This window comes from Triticum aestivum, chromosome 4D, assembly GCF_018294505.1.
Source record: "Triticum aestivum cultivar Chinese Spring chromosome 4D, IWGSC CS RefSeq v2.1, whole genome shotgun sequence".
In the NCBI taxonomy this organism is placed as follows: domain Eukaryota; kingdom Viridiplantae; phylum Streptophyta; class Magnoliopsida; order Poales; family Poaceae; genus Triticum; species Triticum aestivum.
Window position 1 is genome coordinate 241,512,618 of NC_057805.1, and position 21,147 is coordinate 241,533,764.

The window sequence follows — 21,147 nt, forward strand, 5'->3', positions numbered from 1 at the left end:
AACCCTTTCTCATGTTCTTTCCTCCATCAAATAGGCGAACCGTCAGGTCCTTAGTAGCGTTGACAAACAAGATGAGCCGGTGAAAAAAAGAAAGCTAGAATTTCCAATAGTGAGACCAGCTTGACAAGCTACCTTTCCTCTTGATATGAGGTGTGAAGAGAAACATCTCTTTTTATGACTTCCACTTCTTGATCTCTGCCCGGAAAAGTGACCGACCCCTTGATGAATGAAAGAAAGGGTTTATGAGCCCTAGCCCTGTAAGCCCACACCTGTGTAGAGTAGATCATTCAACACCTGCGGCACAAACCCATTTTTGACCAATTGGTCCGTATATCATAGGCGACTGAATGGTTGCCCCCCGTCTTACTAGACCAACCTGCTATACTTATTCCATAAACACCTAGCAAAGATATGGCAAACAAATAAAGTAGCCCTATGTTCAGATCTGACAATACCATACCATAATCAAAAGGTACAACGGCCCAAGCGAAATGTAGCCACTGGAGCCATTCAAAAAAGGGTGAAATTAGGACTACTTGGTGAAATAGGTTCTTTTAGAATCAATTTCAAACCATCTGCTAGAGGTTGTAACAATCCGAACGATCCCACTACATCAGGACCCTTTTGATGTTGCACAAAAGCCATTACTTTACGTTCAGCTAGCACTAAAAAGGCTACTCCTAGTAGAAGTGGTAGAATTAAACAAAGTATTTCCACTGGAACAGCTATGTACGTTTTCGATTTTCTATTCACTCATGATCGGGGCTGACCTGGTCGACCCGATCAAACTATTTCAGTTATTATCTGGCCTGGTTGACCCAATCATGATATTGAAGGATGGGACCTTTTATCAAAAACACCGGATCCCGAGAAGTTTTGAAGATGGTGCTCCTGTTACGTTACTTCGAATGGAATCCTCAATTGACTAAGCATAACCGAAAACATGGCTGAGAGTAAGCAATCCCCTTTCCTAGTGGTTGAGTCATGATCAGAAATATTGCGAAAGAAAGTGAAATGTCCTATCGTCGTCCCAATTTGGGTAAACCACGATGTCTCCATTTTATGTATCCATCTTGACCCGTTTTTGGTGTATCAACAATTCATTGTCTTACACTTTGAACTAACCTAGAGGCCGTGCTTAGGCGAAAATCAATATCAGTGAAGTAATCCCGGAACTCTAGAAATCATGAAGAATTTATTCCATTTTGTTAAATATCGCGAATATAGTGGAAAAAACTCTAGAACATTCCTTTGAATGGAATTGTTCATTGGGTTCGACTTGTTGTTCGACAAAATAGAAAGTTGTCTCTCATATGTTATTGTAAGGTGATTCATTCATAATATTTCTTATGTGCGGTTTCAAGATACTAAAAAAGTAGATTTGGTAATCGGCTTTTGAGCTCCATTATGTGGACTTCATCAATTTGTGATTTATGGTCTTGGCAGTAGTGGTTAGTACTAATTGCACCCTCTAATTGCTCCCTGACCAAGTTTGCGTACTCGTCAGGGTTGAGTTGAGGGGGCAGCCCGTGCGCTAATTGGGCTTCGAGGTGGCTATACGCGAAAAAAAGCTCGCTTTCTACTGAGGCCTGTTCTGTCCTAAACTGTTCCAGAAAGTTATTTGCTTCATAGGAAGATTCCAATAGCACATTGATGCCCAAAGAATCTTCGAAACCGGTGGAGAGGCTATTCTGATTGAAGGCTAGACAAATAACATGACTGAGGTATGTAAATAAAACCTGTGAAAAAGCAATATAATATGATCCAAATATAAAAGAATACCAAAGATAATGGATTGCACGGAGAATGATAACGTAAAATATTTAAGCAAACTCATATTTATTGATCTTTGGAATAGCATCCTCTATCTTTTCCTCTTAATATTAATTTATTTATTAAAGATAGTGCCTAATATTAATCCACTAATGAACAAAGAAGATGTTTCTTCGCTTAATATTTGAAGTGAAAACTATACCAAGAGGAAAAGAGAATGTTAGTTATATTTTAACTAATGAATGATTGATATTTCTCTCCGTTTTATTGAAGTTCTGCAGGTAACCTCTATCTCTTTCTTTCACTGTACAGGTAATATTATTAGATGCTATTCGAACCCTTCCTTTTATTAAGATTCGAATTCTTATTCTTATTATTATCTAATTATTCTTTTTTTTCATGTATATGCGTTAGACACAATCTACTAATTGATCTATATTCTGATACCCTACTATATCATAGTCTATACTACTAGTATTTTTAGTACCTCATGACCTCATGGGACTCTTTTAGTGAAATTCATAAGTCTCAATTCCCGAGTGATTGCACCAAAAACGTGAGTTCCTTTTGGATTTCCTTCTTGATCAATGAAAACCGTCATCATATCGTACTATCAAACCGTTGTCACGTTTGAGTTCTTTACATGTACGTACAATTACAGCTCGTCTTACTTCTGTCTCATCTTTCTAGAGGCATTTTGGGCATTGCTTCTTTGATTACAGCAATAATAACGTCACCAATATGAGCATATCAGTGATTACCAGCTCCTAAGATTTGAATACATATCTATTCGATAGCCCCACTCCGTTGTTATCCGCTACATTCAAAAGGGTCTGAGTGAGATGGATCTTGGAAGTCTGGTTTTTGATTGGATAGTGATCTCGGGCACGAGTGGTTGATCTTCGCGGGCCGTGAATGGCCATGGAAAGGAGTATTGATGTCAATATGTTCGATCGAGAAGATTGGATGATGAAAGACGGATCCTTTGTGGTTTGAATAATAGGCTGTGGTCTCGATATTGGGCTATGGGCTGATTGCTTTCTGTATGAGCCTCTTGTGATTGGGCTCTCGTGGGCGGATTACCTGATGTGTACTCATCTTCCAACAAAGAGGAGAAGACATAACCAGAAGAATTGTGAGAAAGAAGTCAATTTATCAAGTTGATGCTATTCGATTTGGATTTCAAATAAGAAAGACTGAAAAACACTCCTGCGCCCTCGACAGCATTCTCTTTCACTTGCATTTCTTCCTGAAGTTGGCTTGAAGGCCTATCCAGCCTTGATTTTCCCAGTTATAACTCGAGCGCGCTGAGGCAACTCTAAACTAAGCTCAGGGGAGGGGTAGTAGGTATGCTTCAAACCCTCCGGCACCTTGAAGAACGATGGCACTAGATCGGGAAAGATGAATGACCAATGAGGACAGGACAATGGGGGAAGTTGGTAATAGAGAATCCTCCCTTCTTCTTTGCTTTCTTGCCTGAAAAAAAATCCAAAACTAACCATTGGAACCGCATGGGCTACCGAGTTAGGAGATTCATCTTATTTATTACTTTTACTTTTTTTACTAAGATGTTCTAAAAGATAAGAGCTAACCGACCATCCTAATTGAATGTTTGAGTACTCGGAGTCTCTCGTAAGTATGGAAAGAAAGTCCCTTCTTTCCACAACTCCTAAATTTCCCATCAGCCTATCCAATCTAATTCCAGACAGAGTCAGCAGACCTTACTTTAGTGTAGGTAGTGTCAGATAATTAGGAAGTCTTGATAGTCTTTCGTATAATCTCTTCTTCAATCCTAGGAGCAAAAAAGGAATTTCCCTTAGGGACCTTTGGATACCAAGATTTCCGACCTCTTACTTTCATAGTTATGAATTGCGGAATAGAATCAATTATGAAATTCATAATTATATATCCCTCATCCCTATTGGTATCGGTTTGGGCACTACCCAGAACCCTGCTAGATCCCTATTTTTAAGAAGAAATTGATAGTCTTTTTTAGAACTAGAACTATGGTAAAATCCAGTATCGACAGGCCTAGTTCTTTTCCTTTGCTTATGCAGGGCAAGAATTTGTCGAGTTCAATCAGTACAATAAGAAATCCTAAGTATTTTTTTGTCAGGCGACACCCAGATTTGAACTGGGGATAAAGGATCTGCAGTCCCCTACCTTACTGCTTGGCCATGCTGCCAAATCTGATCCAAAATCGAGCAAAATCTTATTCATCCACATTATTTTACTAATTTTTTATCGTAGGAGGGGATTATTAAACCCTTTTTGATTTTTTTAGATCGTGGAATCCCTTTGGACTTATCCCATTCCAATCCCTTTCAATAAATTCATTCCTGTCTTTTATTGGACCCAGTTTTATTCTCTTTGATTGATTGTATCTCAAAACACACATTGCTTAAATACCTTCTCTTTGTATTGAAAATAGAAAGGGTTTCTAGTCACAGACTGCCAAATTTAGGAAAAATTGGAACCATTAACTATATTTTTTTTGTTATTTTGATATTTTCTATTTGTTAGTAGTGAACGGTTCTGAAATGGGTATTGTATCCCAAATAGTGTTTCCTTAATGGCATAACAAAATCAAATTGATTTACGGCTAATCGGTATCAATTAAAAAAAGAGAATTATGATATGGATATAGTGTGACCTGACCCCTGTTGCTCCAAGTGAAATTCTTTCTAGGGTTCTTAAAGATATTCTCCATTTTTTCCCTTTCCCAACAATAAAGTATAGTGTGAAGGCTAGCACGCACCATTCCTCGCTTATGATAATCAAAGGACAAAAACAAAGAAGGCTCACACCATAATAATACATACCCTTTTTCCTCGATCGTCAAGGTCGTGGATTTGGATCGATTTTGGTTTTACGGGCTTCATACATTGTTAAGAAGAGTACTTGGCATTGGAAATCATCACGTTCTGGCCACACACAAAAGAAGTCGGTGGAAGGTATAGAATTTCTCGGCTGAAGGTCAGAAAGAAAGCAATCGCCAGTGCTCTCCGTTCCAGCAACGAGTCTTTTCTCTGAGAATTAAGGAAAACAAACTAACCTTATATGTCTATGTTCACCTTGACATGAAAGACTCTAACCTGACTGTTCTACCTGGCTAGTTCACTTCACTTTTCGAGGGATCCTGGATTGGAGTTCACTTGTCTATGAGTGTCCGAACAGCTTCAAATCCTTCCAAGGCGCAGGGGTTCACTCTCCATTCACTTTGAGCTGGGTTTCTTGTGATCTTTTTAGTAGTTTTTCCGTCCAATTTTATGGTAAATTAAGTCTAACATAGCTGTCCCGAAGGATGTCCATTCCATTCGGCAGGGACTCCATCTCGCATTCGATCTCCCTCCTTTCGCTGAAAGGGTCGAGGTCTCTCTGGACTTCTCTTTTGCCTCTCTCCCAGATTTAGAAAAAGGGAGGAAGAGGGCTTCTCGATGGGAGTGATTCCCCGAAAAGAGATCGTCCCCAGCATCATTGAGTTCGTAGTCAAACTCACCTTTATCCACCTTTCATGCACTGGTGCGGGCAAGCGCCGATGTCTGGAGCAGGAGATGGAAGCTTGGGTTAAGGAGGTTGTCAACGAGTCAACAAAGGCGATAGATTGGTTATATTCGGTTTCGTTTGATTTTGATTTTCTTTTTTTGGTTGTGAGAGGTCTGAGTCCATGGCTGGGGAAGAGTCGTCAGATGACAATTGAAGTAGGGGTCTGCCCCTTTCAACGGGAAGCAAGGGTCTCATAGGGAAGGAGATCCTGCATAGACCAATCCCAATCAGGAAGAGAGTCTTGTTGTCAATGAAAGCAACTTTTCTATGTCACATATCTGCCTATCTCGTGTTGTGAGCTATAAAGTACCCACCAAGCGGATGGACCAAGAAAGTGGCAGGCGATTGGGTCCTTCCCATCCTCTGTGATGGCAAACTCTTTGTCATTCTTTCACCCTTGCTGAGTACTCAAGATCGAATTCATCAATCATTTGAGTTGGTATGAACATAGGAATCCAGACTCCGCTTGATTCGATCTTCAGTTTCGACCTTCATCAGTCAGGAAAAGAAGAAGGACCCACTTATTCCACTCGGAGAGACCGAACCAGGCAACAAAAAAAAAGAAAAACTGAAGGAAGTTCTCTGTCCATTCCAACTAAACTAAGTGAAAAAAGGGGGAGAGCAAAACAGAAACACAGGAACAAAGAAACTATGTCCAAACCAACGAGTCCTTTGGTCGACTGTAAAGAATGTATCGGGAGTTGGGAGTTAGCCGTCTCATAGGAGTGATAGCTGGGTTTTTCATGGAGTTTCTTCGTACGATTGAAAAAAAGAGTGCTCTAGGTCAGAGAAAACAAGAAGAAGATTGTTCACCAGTCTATCTCCCAACCTCTTTAAAGCAGCTACCTACCGTGATCTGGTCTTGGGACAGCATTGGCACCCCCGTTTGCTGGATCTTCTAGGCACTCTAAAGCGCTTCCACGAGAGACAGATGGACTTTGAGTTATAGACGGAGAATAGCTTTAGAGGATCAAGAGTGATTCCTCAATAAAACAAATGGGATTTGGAGGGAGGGCTGAACGCGATGTATTGAAGGGTTCGCTTTCGCTGATTGGCGCCAGTCTTTCCTGCTGTGAATTTCCCAGGTCGGGAGGTGCCCTTTCCTTCTACCTTATTGAACCCATTCACCAATGATTGGATCACTCAAAGCTAAAGACCAATTCCTTCCTTTTAGGTGGTCTAGGTGGCTGGGATACTATGCCCTTCTTTTTAGAGGCTCAAAGACGAGTTCTTTGAAGGAAGCAAAAGAACCCATGTGTCTCGAATGAAGTCTACCCTCTTTCTGTGCCGGGAAGAAGAATGAGATCCAACTCAAAGTCGAGGAAAGCGGCCTAGACCACTGACTTTTGATGGAAGGCTTCTGAACATGGATTGGTCTGATAAAGCCAATTTTTCGGCGAATCAAATATTTTCTGAGAGCACTAGACCTTCTCTCTTTCAGGATTGATTCCCACTCACTGCCTGATAGCAGGCTTGGACCATGAGACCTATTGTCTTATTGTACTGGCTCAATTCACTACTTTGGAGGATGGGTTTTCCCCCTTTTTGGTTCGTAAACGCTCTAACCCATCGAGAAGCTCCATCCAAATTGGAGTTGATGTGAGCACTTCCCCAGAGGCAGAGGCTTTTTCTACCAAAGGGTGGGAGCATAAAATGTAGGTGAGTCAATTGCGTGTGGCCTTCAAGTATTTCGTATTGTAACAATATTAGATCGGCATCCAAGCAAAGGTGCATGTACGGTTCCTAAGGGATACAATTTTGTCCTAATCATCGAGAAAGATGAAATACGTTGATAGCGCGATATCGTACTAACACATACTCTCTAAATATTGAAGAACTTGCATGCGGCCTTCAAGCCACAACCGCGTTATGAGTTCTGATCTCAGACTTTGGTTTGAGGGCAGTTGGCCCCTTCGCGTTGACAAGGAAACTATGGACGGCAATGGGTTTAGAATTAGAATAAAATGAAGACCCTATCGAACAAATAGAGGAAAGGGCGGAAAGGGGAAAAATTAAAGTCTAAGCGACATATGGTATGAAAAGGAAATCTAATTTGGTAAGACTTGATCTGAATCGTAGTTCAGATCCAAGTCAGTTCAGTGAGGGCAACCGCGAAAGTCACCGAATGGGTTCGGTCCGTCTTTTCCTGATCTTTTTTTGTCCCCCCCAAAAAGGCGTGAGAGGACGTTGCAGATGTCCGGGACGGACACGACTTCTTCTAATGCTAGAAGACCACGGGAAGAAACCCGAGACCAGAGCATGTCGTGAAAGACGCACACGGGGCGGGCATGCTTCGACCGTGTCTCCGGGGCACAGTTGAATGTAGATATCATGAACGCGAGGATAAGGATACCAGGCCAAGAAACCCGGGCAAGTACTCCCCTAATGTGCCGATCGCTAGCGCATCGAGGGCCCCGGCGCCCAGCTCTGCTGGAGAGGCCATCACTGATCTGAAAAGTGCATCTGCGGTTCGAATAGACTGATTCTGCGAACGCCTAGCCCCAGGAATCAATAAAAAAGCAAGTGCTAAGTTTCGTTTCAGATCAGTGAATAAACCAAAAAAGAGACCTTTCTCGCTCGACGCCACACTATGCTCCGCTTCAACAAATGAGAGTTTTCGGTGGAACCGGTGAACCACGCGAGCTGGTTAGATGCGTGGGGCAGAGGGCTCATAGTACCTGATAGCGCAGCTATGTAGTGGAAGGGAAGGAGCCTAAGTCGACCCCCTTCTTTCTTTTTTATTCAAAGACACAAAAGCAAGCACAGTACAAAGAGATTGGACTCTCGGATGAGACTAAGCAGCTACCGTTCCAATGCGCCCCTGACCTATCTTGATTCAAACCGAAAACCCTCTCTAAGGTGGAGCCTAGTTGAAGCTATCATTCAAAGAAGAAATGGGAATCCAAATCCACTTTGAGGGATATAGATGAAGTCTTGCTCAGTAAAGAGAGTTGTAGATTCATAGAAGAGGATCAGAGTACGCGCGCTCCAAAAGGCAGCTAGCCTGACCCCGGAGGGACCCCCGGTTGTTTTGGCGCGCCCTACCCCAGTGTTAGACTATTGCCTTTTTAGCCTACGCTTGCTGCTTGCAGCATGGATTCGATAGATCTATCGAATCCATGCTTCCCCCGCCCCAAAGCGAGACTGTATCTATATCTCAAAGAATAACGAGCTAGGCGGCCGGCGGGCAAAGAAAGGGGGCGGGGCGTTTACTTGAAAATGACAACCGCCTGTTCCAGCAGCGGGGGCCTTGCACGAAAGCAAACCTATGATTAAGTAGCAGTTGCTTTCTCTGATGGGCCCAGTGAGGGGGGCATTGTCCCTCAGTTCTTACCAACCTCAGGTGTGTACATCTAACTTATTATCTTCTTTTTTCATGCAAGCCTGACCTCAGCTGTCCATTTCTTATTCAATCAGGGTGCCCCTAGTGGACTTGGTAGTGCTCCTTTCTCAAACCAGAACAACTCCGAACATTAGGGAAAATAATGGAAGACCACCTGACCGAACCGACCGAAGGGACTTTACTTATCCGAACCGAACGTTAGCGGCTGCTTGATCGGCGGGGAGGAAGATCTCAAAGTATGGGGCAAAGGATCAAGCGCTTTGACTTTGCTTTGTCCCCCAGGATCCACCACAGGTTGGGTTTGAGAGCCGTGTGATGGGTGACTATCTAGCACGGTTCAGAGAGCATGTGTATGTAGTCTGCGCTGGTGAATGGAAGCCCCCGCCGCAAAAAAGAAGCGGCTCTTCCCACGGCTCTGTCACCATTGACTCTATTTATTATTATGGTAAATCATTGTATCAAGATGTCAATCTTAGATCTTATTTTAGTTTGATACGTCCACCTACAAAACTCGCCCTTGGCTTTCGTCTCGGTAGGTGTATTATTCTACATTTACCCAAAAGGACATTCATTCATTTCTTTCTTCCCGGGTGATCACCATGACTAAAACGAAAAAAGACAAGAAATCAAGACCCGTACTACAAGAAAAGGGCTGGTGGATGACATTTGGGAAAGTCGGGCCGATCGGGTGTCTTCATTCAAGCGAGGGTACAGAGGAAGAACGAAACGAAGTGAGAGGCCAGGGGGCAGGGAAAAGAGTCGAGTCAATCGACTGGTAGAAGCAAAACGAAATCCGGATTTGGCCGAAAAAGATGCAACGATATGGATACCATGACCGATCACCATCGAGAAAGAAGAATTTTGATAAATCACTTTGGGTGAGCGGGGCCTTCAAGCGGCCTCAATACGCCGGGGTTGTAAATGACATACCTTTCCTTATGGGAAATGCCGCCTCCTTACCAAAAAGGAATAGAATCAAGTTATTTTTACCAAAGAAGTCCCGGTCTGACGGCCCGACGAGTCATCTACTAAAAAGACCCTCCCCGCTGTGCGCCCCTCCTTGAATTATTCGGCCATGCAATACTTTTTTAATACTAAGAATAAAATGCATTTCGACACCGTCCTAGTTCTCAATCATTTCGTGGCACCGGGTGTGTCTGAACCATCTATGATGGGGGAGCGAAGGGAGGAAGCTTAGATAAGAGAATACGCTCTCGCATCGCTTTTTTTAGAAAGCTCTACCATCGAGAAAAAGTGTTTGGCCCGAGCCAAAAAGAGGTTGATCCACTTCATTCGCCAACCGAATGATCTTCGCTTCGCGGGAAAAACAAAAACCACCATATCGCTCTTTCCTTTCTTTGGTGCTCCCTTCTTTTTTTCCAAGGGATGGGGTTGGGGTGTATAATAACCCTCTTTTTGAGTATGCCCGGAAACAACTCCTAGCTCAATTTAGGATCAAATGTAGGAACCTCATGGGTAAGGATAAGGTAATGGAATTGATAGAGAAATTCATAGACCTAGGTAGGATAGGAAAATTGATAAAGGGAATAGAGATGATGATAGAGATCATACTGAGAAAGAGGATAATTCCGTACGGGTACAACTCTTATTTGAGCGAAGTGCAAAAAATGCGATCTTTTTTGTCTAATAGAACAAACACTAATACCTTAATTGAGTCGGTAAAGATCAAATCTGTTTATCAAAGTGCTTCTCTGATTGCTCAAGACATCTCTTTTCCACTGAGGAACAATCCAATCTCATTTCGTTCCATTTTTAGTAAAATAGTGAAGGATATTCCATTAATAATGCCAAAAGGGGTGGAGGGGATACATATTTGGTTTTCTGGTCGATTAGGGGGTGCGGAAATACCTAGAACTGAATGCGGAAAGTATGGAAAAACATCTTGTAATGTATTTAACCAGAAAATTGATTATGCTCCCGCGGAAGTATCTACTCGTAACGGAATTTCAGGTGTCAAAGTGCGGATCTCATATAGTGAAAATAAGAAGGGACGTGCTATATCCGAAACGTACGAAATATAGTAAATATTTTAAATGCAGATGTAGTAGGGGTCGCGAACCGGATGGTACACAACTTGGTTTTGGAAGAGCTGGTCGAGCCATTGAAGCAGCGCGTCGGGCTACAATCGGACAATTCCATTGTGCTATGAGCGGACAATTCCGAAGAAATTGTAAGATACATGTAAGAGTTCTCACAGATCTTCCTATTACGGGGAAACCCGCAGAAGTTCAAATGGGAAGAGGAAAAGGAAATCCGACGGGTTGGATTGCTCGTGTGTCCACGGGACAAATCCCATTTGAAATGGATGGTGTGAGTTTGTCAAATGCTCGACAAGCCGCTAGATTAGCGGTGCATAAACCATGTTCGTCAACCAAGTTTGTCCAATGGTCGTAACATAATTGGTTAGTGGGGAAAAACCGAGCCGGGACTCAAAAGAATTTGGCGAAGTGTTTGTTCCTGAGCGAGGGAAGTGGAAAGACAAAGATGGATAGGGAGCTTGCCTCCTTCTTTTTTGTAATCGCCGAAATTGTACGACGACCCTTCTTTTTCCAGGCATACGACCCTGAGACGTGACGGTGTCACTTTTCCGGCCCGGTAAAGTGACAGTTATATAAATAAGAATTAGAAAGAGAAGCGTGATGTTGTCGTGTTGTCAACAATCAAATTATCGTAAATAGATAGTATGGTTGCGTTGTTTCAATTTCTGTTCATACTCTGATTGCAATGGCTGCAGCTCGATCTTGGCAAATCTTTTAAATGGATGTCAAAAATGCTTTCCTTCATGGTGATCTACATGAGTTTTTTCTATATGCAGCCACCTCTGGGTATTGAAGTTCCTGATGGTCATGTTTGTCGCCTTCGAAAGGCCCTCTATGGGAAAAAAGCAAGCACCTCGTGCTTGGTTTGAGCGGTTCAGCTCTGTGGTTCAAGCTGCTGGTTTTCTCTTCTAGTGAGCATGACCCTGCACTTTTCACTCATACATCTGACGGCGGTCGTACCTTGCTTCTTCTCTATGTTGATGATATGTTGATCACTCGAGATGATCGGAAGTACATTGCTTTTGTGAAGAAAAAGTTGAGTGAGCAATTCAAGATGTCAGATTGATTTTCTCTCAGTTAGTTTCTGGGAATTGTGGTTGATCAAACAAATGATGGTTACTATCTCTCTCAGCATCACTATACTCAGGATTTGATCTCACGCTCAGGTCTTACTGATACACACACTGCCGCTACACCCATGGACCTCCATCTCCAATTGCGCCCTAGTGATGGTACTCCTCTTGAGGGATACCACTCGCTATCGTCATCTTGTAGGCAGCCTTGTGTACCTCACCGTGACCCGGCCTGACATTGCTCATGTAGTCAACATTGTTAGTCAGTTTGTCAGTGGTTACTTGAGGGAGATGCAAATACTTCATTCTTCCATAGTGCTGCCAATGGAAGACACATAAAATGTAATATTGCTTCTTTGGAACATGAAGGAAATGTTATACAAGATGAGAAAGAGTTGCAAGAACACATTTCTAGTTACTATAAGAGACTATTTGGTTCAGAGGACAGGGGGACATATCTCTTGGTGGAAGCCCCTTGGTGAACAAAGCACATGCTATCAGAACTAGACAATGAAGAGTTGAGTAAGCCTTTCACTATGGAGGAAATAGAGTTAGTAGTTACAGAGATGAAAACCAATACAGCTCCTGGCCCAGATGGCTTACTAGTAATCTTTTAGAAGCTATTTTGGGAGATGGTTAAAGAGATGGTCAAAAGAATGCTTGATAGCCCGCATGCTGAGGAGTTGCAACTTAGAAGACTTAATTATGGGGTGGTTACTCTGATTCCTAAAACGAAAAATGCTGCAACTATCAACCAATATCGGCCAATATGTTTATATTATTTTTTTTAGAAAATTGTGACTAAAGTACTGAAAATAGGCTTGAGAGAGTTGCAGATAAGGTGGTGAGTAAGAGTTAGACGTCATTTATGTAAAACGGAAATATTTTAGATGGGGTGGTCACTATCCATGAGGTGTTTCATGAGCTTAGGAGGACTAAACAAGAGGGGGTCATACTAAAGCTAGACTTTGAAAAAGCATATGACAGGGTGAATGGGATTTTCTACAAGAGGTTCTACTTAAAAAGGATTTTCTTTAGCGAGAAGTGGAGAGGTTGGATTAAACAAGTGGTAGAAGGAGGTGCAGTGAGTATCAATATTAATGGAGAGGTTGGCCCATATTTTAAGAGCTACAAAGGATTTTTTCAGGGTGATCTCACCTCTTCTTTTGAATTTGGTGGTGGTCACACAAAAGGGGGTCACTCAAGTGTACGACATTCTTTGTTCGTCCAGATCGCGGTACATGTTCGGACTGCTCTGGATTGTAGAGGAACGAATTTCAGGCTACTTTAGATGGGGTGGGCTGCACCCATTCTCGGTATGTACAAGGTGGGCACCCATTCTCGGTTAAGATCGGAAATCCTATAGGGGTAGAAATGCTACATGAAAAAATCTGGTCTTGCTGTATCAGGAATTGAAAGTAAGTCAACTCCTTCCTCTTAGAGCAACTTGTTGTAGCTGTGACTACTCTTTCTATTTGAATTGAATGTCAGCGAATCACTTGTTTCACTAATGTGACTAGTCTTGACTGCTGGTTTTTTCTTTCTATAGAGAAGTGACTACGCTAGAGATGCTTATTAAAGGTTTGCTTGGTGGCTTCCTTGCTTGACAGGCTTTCCTTGTTGATTGGCTTGGTCTGCTAGTTCCCGGAAATCACTTCCTCTAAGTATTAAATAGTAGAACCTACTCTTTCTTGAAAGATTGTAGCAAAACTAAGAAATGATTTCTCTAACGAGTCAAATATGTTGTGAAATAAGGAAATGCGCGGATTGCTTCTTCTACCCTTCTCTTATTCGCATTTCCTGCTTAGTATTGAAAGAAAAGTTGTTACTGTTGCATATCCCCTTTTTCCTCTAATTCGAGCGAGTAAAGGTGCAGCTTCCTCATCTTTGATTTATAGTTTGATATAATATAGAACTGGATTTTGCTTTCCTTTAAGGAGCTCTATCTATCTTGCCGATCCACCAGTTCATACTATTAATGAAAGCTCTTTCACCTTGCCCGCGGGTAATCCCTTACTGAGCCTACTCAAGCAATCTCCCATTAGCCGCTCTTTACTTTATAGTCAAGCGATTGTAAACTCCCTATTTAGGCTAGCTACTTTGCTGATTAACAAGATTATCGCATTCAAGCTGTGATAGTTATGTAAACTACTTCTCTAGCAAGTAATGAATCTGAGGTCAAAGCCAATGAGTACATGGGATGTTGCTTTTTCGCAGTGAGGGAAGGTTGGCTTGACAGGCTTCGTTCTGGATGTTGTAATCTCTTCTCATGGCCTTTGTTCGCTTTATTATCCCGTTGTGAGAATGGCTAGGACAGTGGATCCACACGCCCCCCCTCTAGTCAGTACTTTCCGAGTAGCGCAAGGCTTCTTCGTTGGCAAATAAACGAATTAATGAACTAATTTCCTAATATGACGTGAACTTGAACTAGCATTGATCAAGTCCATGAGCTCATAAGAAGGAGTTCTTCACGTGAGAAACTCCACGGCTTAGCTTAATTCAACAAAAAAGAAAGTATCCAATCGACTTCAGGAGCGCCATATGTTTCTATCTGAAACGGTAAAGTGAGGCTCGCTATAAGGGTCACAGCTAGTTCAGGATTGGTAGGAAAGTAATACAAATGATTGTAATATGACAACCCCGAGGGGAGCTAGCCTTTGTGTTAAGATTAAAAAGAAGAGCCCTCTTTCCATACAACTCGGTGATTCCATTGCTCTATCCGGCTGCAAGATTCGATCGCGTAGAGCACGAGCACGAGATGGGTTGGGGACTTAGAAATGAGCTATGCTCCAAGAATTGACCCCTAACTTACCTTTGCCTAGCTTTTCTTGTAGAATCCATTCCCCCTCTTCTATATATTTAGAATGCTTTTAGGGCTAGTGGAATGAGGCTGGAACCCATCAATATCGCTAAACCGGGAGAGTTGCTTGTGTTGGGTTCAAAGTTTCGCTCTACCAAGGCAAGATATAATATAATATGCATCCAGCTTTAGCTGAATATCGTGAGTGTTCAGCGAAGTATGCTAGCCATTGGCCTTACGTTCAGGATATCCTTACTGTCTTTGCGATGTTTGGTTATAAGAGAATGCTGCTCTTCAGAAAACGCGTATAGTGGCCTTCGTCGATGGGACAAACGCTCCAGTGTATGCGTTACAAGGCAACTAGCATTTTGTCATGGAAGTTCGTGAAAGAATGTTCTTGTTTTTCGTTGGAAAAACCAACGCCGACGTCAAGATCAGTCTCCTTTACTTTCTCTTTTCGGGAGCAGAGCTGAAAAAGATGGACAGTAACGATCGCATAATATCAATTTATCGGCCTCGTGATCGAAAGCGCTTCCAATTGCTCGGAAATGCTTAGCTATATGAGGGACTTTGATGGTGATCAAAAAGAATTGATCAAGAAATTGGTAAACTTTCGCATGATCGATGGTAAAAGAACGAGAGTTCGTTCTATTGTTTATAAAACATTTCACCACCTAGCTCGAACTGAATGCGATGTAATAAAACTTATGGTTGACGCTGTAGATAATATAAAGCCAATATGCGAAGTGGTGAAAGTAGGAGTCACAGGTACTATTTATGATGCTCCTGGGATTGTAGCCAGGGATCGTCAACAAACCTTAGCTATTTGTTGGTTCCTTGGAGCAGCTTCGAAACGACGTATAAGCTACAAGATAAGCTTAGAGAAATGTTCATTTGCTGAGATACTGGATGCTTACCGAAAGAGGGGAATTTCACGTAAGAGAAGGGAGAATCTTCATGGACTGGCTTCCACCAATCGGAGTTTCGCGCACTTCAGATGGTGGTAAAGTGATACCACATAAGGAGCTCTTCCTCATTAAGTCATACTCAACAAAAGTAAGAATTGTTTGACCCGGATCCTTTTTTCATCTTCATATAGAAAGAAAATTGGCCTTCCTCATACTCCCCCTTCATTCATAGAGTTTGAGGAATCCACAAGAGGCCTGCCCGTTCATAATTGCATAAAAGAACCATTCTTTTTATGAAAACTCTTGTTCCAACCTCACCTCAGGTCGAATGAATACGAAAGGGAGATCACTCAAATCAATAAGCCATGAATGAAGAAGTAGTGGGCCTTTCGCCTTATTTCGTTTGACTCGTGGAGCTGAGAAATCTACTTCAAAGAGAGGGAAATAGTGCTAGTCCGAAAGAACAAGCAAGGGATGAGCGCACGGGAGCGAAATCCGTTGCGCCCACGCGCATACGTTTTCTTCTTGGGTAATTTCTCGGAAAGTTTTTGTGTTGTTGATTCCTATTCCTAGGTGTTGTGCTTTTTCCCCTATGCCGCCTATTGGTACTAGTGGAGTAGGATTGGCCTGTAATATAGAACCTATAGGTGGTGTAACCTTTCGCTCAATACTCAAATCTACAATTGAAGCATCTGAGGCTGCATCAATCGACGATACACGACATAAGGAATTGTTAGATCTCAAAACTAAACTTCGCCTTCACCAAGCGTGGGTTTTCACTGGTCCTAACTAACGGTTGGCAAGCGATCCCCTATTCTTCATCCCGAAGATCAGACGGCCCAGAGCCGGAGCGATCATTCAAGCAAGTTACTCAGCTTGAGTTTTTCAGTCAATCAATAGATTGTTGACAACCCACAAGTATAGGGGATCGCAACAGTTTTCGAGGGTAGAGTATTCAACCCAAATTTATTGATTCGACACAAGGGGAGCCAAAGAATATTCCCAAGTATTACCAGTTGAGTTGTCAATTCAACCACACCTGGATAACTTAGTATCTGCAGCAAAGTATTTAGTAGCAAAGTAATATGGAAGTAACGGTAACGGTAGCAAAAGTAATATTTTTGAGTTTTGTACTGATTGTAACAGTAGCAACGGAAAAGTAAATAAGCGAAGAACAATATGTGAAAAGCTCGTAGGCATTGGATCGGTGATGGAGAATTATGCCGGATGCGGTTCATCATGTAACAGTCATAACATAGGGTGACACAGAACTAGCTCCAATTCATCAATGTAATGTAGGCATGTATTCCGAATATAGTCATACGTGCTTATGGAAAAGAACTTGCATGACATCTTTTGTCCTACCATCCCGTGGCAGCGGGGTCCTAACGGAAACTAAGGGATATTAAGGCCTCCTTTTAATAGAGTACCGGACCAAAGCATTAACACATAGTGAATACATGAATTCCTCAAACTATGGTCATCACCGGGAGTGGTCCCGATTATTGTCACTTCGGGGTTGCCGGATCATAACACATAGTAGGTGACTATAGACTTGCAAGATGGGATCAAGAACTCACGTATATTCATGAAAACATAATAGGTTCAGATCTGAAATCATGGCACTCGGGCCCTAGTGACAAGCATTAAGCATAGCAAAGCCATAGCAACATCAATCTCAGAACATAGTGGATACTAGTGATCAAACCCTAACAAAACTAACTCGATTACATGATAAATCTCATCCAACCCATCACCCTCCAGCAAGCCTATGCTGGAATTACTCACGCACGGCGGTGAGCATCATGAAATTGGTGATGGAGGATGGTTGATGATGGCGATGGCGACGGATTCCCCTCTCCAGAGCCCCCAACGGACTCCAGATCAGCCCTCCCGAGAGGTTTTAGGGCTTGGCGGCGGCTCCGTATCATAAAACGCGATGAATCCTTCTCTCTGATTTTTTTCTCGCCGAAAGTGAATATATGTAGTTGGAGTTGAGGTCGGTTGAGCGTCAGGGGGCCCATGAGGCAGGGGCGCGCCCAGGGCGGCAGGTGCGCCCCCACCCTCGTGGACTGGGTGTGGGCCCCTGACATGGATTCTTCTTCCAGTATTTTTAATATTTTCCAAAAATACGTTCCGTGGAGTTTCAGGTCATTCCGAGCACTTTTGTTTCTGCACATAAATAACACCCTGGCAATTCTTCTGAAAACAGCGTCAGTCTGGGTTAGTTCCATTCAAATCATGCAAGTTAGAGTCCGAAACAAGGGAAAAAGTGTTTGGAAAAGTAGATACGATGGAGACGTATCAACTCCCCAAGCTTAAACCTTTGCTTGTCCTCAAGCAATTCAGTTGATAAACTCAAAGTGATAAAGAAAAACTTTTACAAACTCTGTTTGCTCTTGTTGTTGTAAATATGTAAAGCCAGCATTCAAGTTTTCAGCAAAGATTATGACTAACCATATTCACAATAACTCTTAGGTGTCATGTTTACTCATGTCAATGGCATAATCAACTAGCGAGCAATAATAATAAATCTCGGATGACAACACTTTCTCAAAACAATCATGATATGATATAACAAGATGGTATCTCGCTAGCCCTTTCTGAGACCGCAAAACATAAATGCAGAGCACCTTTAAAGATCAAGGACTGACTAAACATTGTAATTCATGGTAAAAGAGATCCAGTCACAGTCATACCCAATATAAATTAATAGTAATGGATGCAAATGATAGCAGTGCTCTTCAGCTAGTGCTTTTTAATAAGAGGGTGATGACTCAACATAAAAGTAAATAGATAGGCCCTTCGCAGAGGGAAGCAGGGATTTGTAGAGGTGCCAGAGCTCGGTTTTGAAATAGAGATAAATAATATTTTGAGCGGCATACTTTCATTGTTAACATAACAACCAAGAGATGGCGATATCTTCCATGCTACACACATTATAGGCGGTTCCCAAACAGAATGGCAAAGTTTATACTCCCCCTCCACCACAAGCATCAATCCATGTCTTGCTCGAAACAACGAGTGCCTCCAACTAACAACAGTCCCAGGGGGAGTTTTGTTTGCAATTATTTTGATTTAGTTTGCATAAAGCATGGGACTGGGCATCCCCGTGACCAGCCATTTTCTCGTGAGTGAGGAGCGGAGTCCACTCCTCTTGAGAATAACCCGCCTAGCATGGAAGATACAAACATCCCTAGTTGATACATGAGTTATTCGAGCATACAAAACAGAATTTCATTTGAAGGTTTAGAGTTTGGCACATACAAATTTACTTGGAACGGCAGGTAGATACCGCATATAGGAAGGTATAGTGGACTCATATGGAATAACCTTGGGGTTTAAGGGATTGGATGCACAAGCAGTATTCCGCTTAGTACAAGTGAAGGCTAGAAAAAGACTGGGAAGCGACCAACTAGAGAGCGACAACAGTCATGAGCATGCATTAAAATTAATATACATTGAGTACAATCATGAGTAGGATATAATCCACCATGAACATAAATATCGTGAAGGCTATGTTGATTTGTTTCCACTACATGTGTGAGCATGTGCCAAGTCGAGTCACTTAAATCATTCAAAGGAGGATACCACCCCACTATACCACATCACAACCATTTTAATAGCATGTTGGCACGCAAGGTTAACCATTATAACTCATAGCTAATCAAGCATGGCACGAGCAACTATGATCTCTAATTGTCATTGCAAACATGTTTATTCATAATAGGCTGAATCACGAACGATGAACTAATCATATTTACAAAAACAAGAGAGGTCGAGTTCGTACCAGCTTTTCTCATCTCAGTCAGTCCATCATATATAGTCATAATTGCCTTTCACTTGCACGACCGGACGATGTGAAAATAATAAGAGTGCATGTGCATTGGACTAAGCTGGAATCTGTGAGCATTCAATAAACAGGAGAAGACAAGACAATATGGGCTCTTGGTTAAATCAACAATAATGCATATAAGAGCCACTTCAACAATTTAATTATGGTCTTCTCCTATTGACCCCCAAAGAAAAGAAAAGAAATAAAACTATTTACACGGGAAACCTCCCAACAAGCAATAGAAGAACGGGAAGTCCTTTTGGATTTTCTTTTAAATTATTACTACTATAGCAAGAAAGTTAAACTAACTAAAAGCTACTACTAATTTTTTGGTTTTTCTTAAGGTTTAACAAACACACAAGAAGAAAGCAAGAAAAAGAGAATAAACTAGCGTGGATAATACAATGAAAAAGTATGAGCACCGGCGTCTAGCAATGAGTGTGTGAACATGAATGTAATGTTGGTGGGGAATACGTACTCCCCCAAGCTTAGGCTTTTGGCCTAAGTTGGTTTATTGCAACGGATGGCCTGGCGGATATCCATAATTGTAGCCGGGGCCGTACTGCGCTGCGGCAGTTATTGCCTCCTGAGCTGCAACGTGGCGGCGAGCTGCCTCCGCCCTCCTCTCGTACTCATCTGCCTCCTCTCTGGTAATAAAATGTCTTCCTTTTGCCTGATAATCAAAGAAGGCAGGAGCATGGAGAGTAATACGGACAGCACGACATCTGTCAAAGATTAAACGATACTCGAGAGGTGATTCATTCCTCTCGACAAACTGGTGGTGAACCATAGCATTAAAGTCTAGGTAAGCAGGAGGCAATTCAATGTCATCATTACGTATGGTTACATCAAGAAAATCAGCTAAGCGGGTTGCATAAATTCCACCAAATAAATCTCCATTAAATCTATTATGATGCAACCTACATGCAACAATGGCTCCCAAATTATAAGATTTGTCTCCTAACACAGCAATCCTAAGAATACTGAGGTCGGGGACACACATATGACATGCTTTATCTTTACCATTTATGCACATACCTATGAAGAGAGAAAAATAATGTATAGCAGGACAATGAATGCTCCCTATGGTAGCTTGTGCTATATCTCTAGATTCCCCCACAGTTATACTAGCAAGAAAATTTCTAAATTCAGATTTGCGAGGTTCACTAGCACTACCCCATTGTGGAAGTTTGCAAGCAGTGGTAAAATCCTCTAAGTCCATCGTATAAGATTTTTCATAAAGATCAAACAGGATAGTTGGGGAATTATGTGAAGATGAAAATTCAAACCTCCTCACAAAGGAACTAGTGAGATAGTGGTACTGGCGGCACTTTTCTTCCTCGAAGCTCACAAGATCAGCGTTACGCAAATATGCGTTAAATTCTTCCTTGATTCCCACTCGATCCATAAAGTTCTCTGAAGGCCATTCATAAGGCCGCACTGGAGCGTCCCTTGGTCCCTCATCGTCAGCATCACGCATTGCAAGCCTGGGTCCTTGCTTCCTTGAAGAACCACCTTGGTACATTTTCCTAAGCATATTTCTTCCTCTGAAAAATTTCTGAAATTATTAGTAACTACAAACAAAAGTGAACCAAGCTCAACAAAATTGATAGCAACTACTCCTACAAGTGCCTAGAGACTATATCATGCATTAGAACTACTTGGAACCATATGAATTTGACATGCAAGCTCAAGAACAAGGTCACCCAGGCAGCACAAATTTGCAATGAATAAAGCACTAGAACAAAAACTAATTGGACCAATGGAGGAGTCACATACCAAGGAACAATCCCCCCAAGTAGTTTTGTG

General features: G+C 42.1%; 1 protein-coding gene and 1 pseudogene across 1 annotated transcript; one reads left to right on the forward strand and one right to left on the reverse strand.

Annotated features, from left to right (window-relative positions):
• Positions 1-287: 287 nt before the first annotated feature.
• LOC123096867 (NADH-ubiquinone oxidoreductase chain 1-like) lies at positions 288-752 on the reverse strand (annotated as a pseudogene).
• Positions 753-15,155: 14,403 nt separating this feature from the next.
• Positions 15,156-15,649, forward strand: LOC123099885 (ribosomal protein S7, mitochondrial-like). Its single transcript, XM_044521924.1, has one exon. The coding sequence runs from the start codon at positions 15,156-15,158 to the stop codon at positions 15,600-15,602; it is 447 nt and encodes a 148-aa protein (XP_044377859.1). The 3' UTR covers positions 15,603-15,649.
• The last annotated feature ends 5,498 nt before the right edge of the window (positions 15,650-21,147 follow it).

Bases quoted from the DNA above. Each gene is read 5' to 3' on its own strand.
- LOC123099885 (XM_044521924.1), top strand. From the start codon at position 15,156: ATGAGGGACTTTGATGGTGATCAAAAAGAATTGATCAAGAAATTGGTA.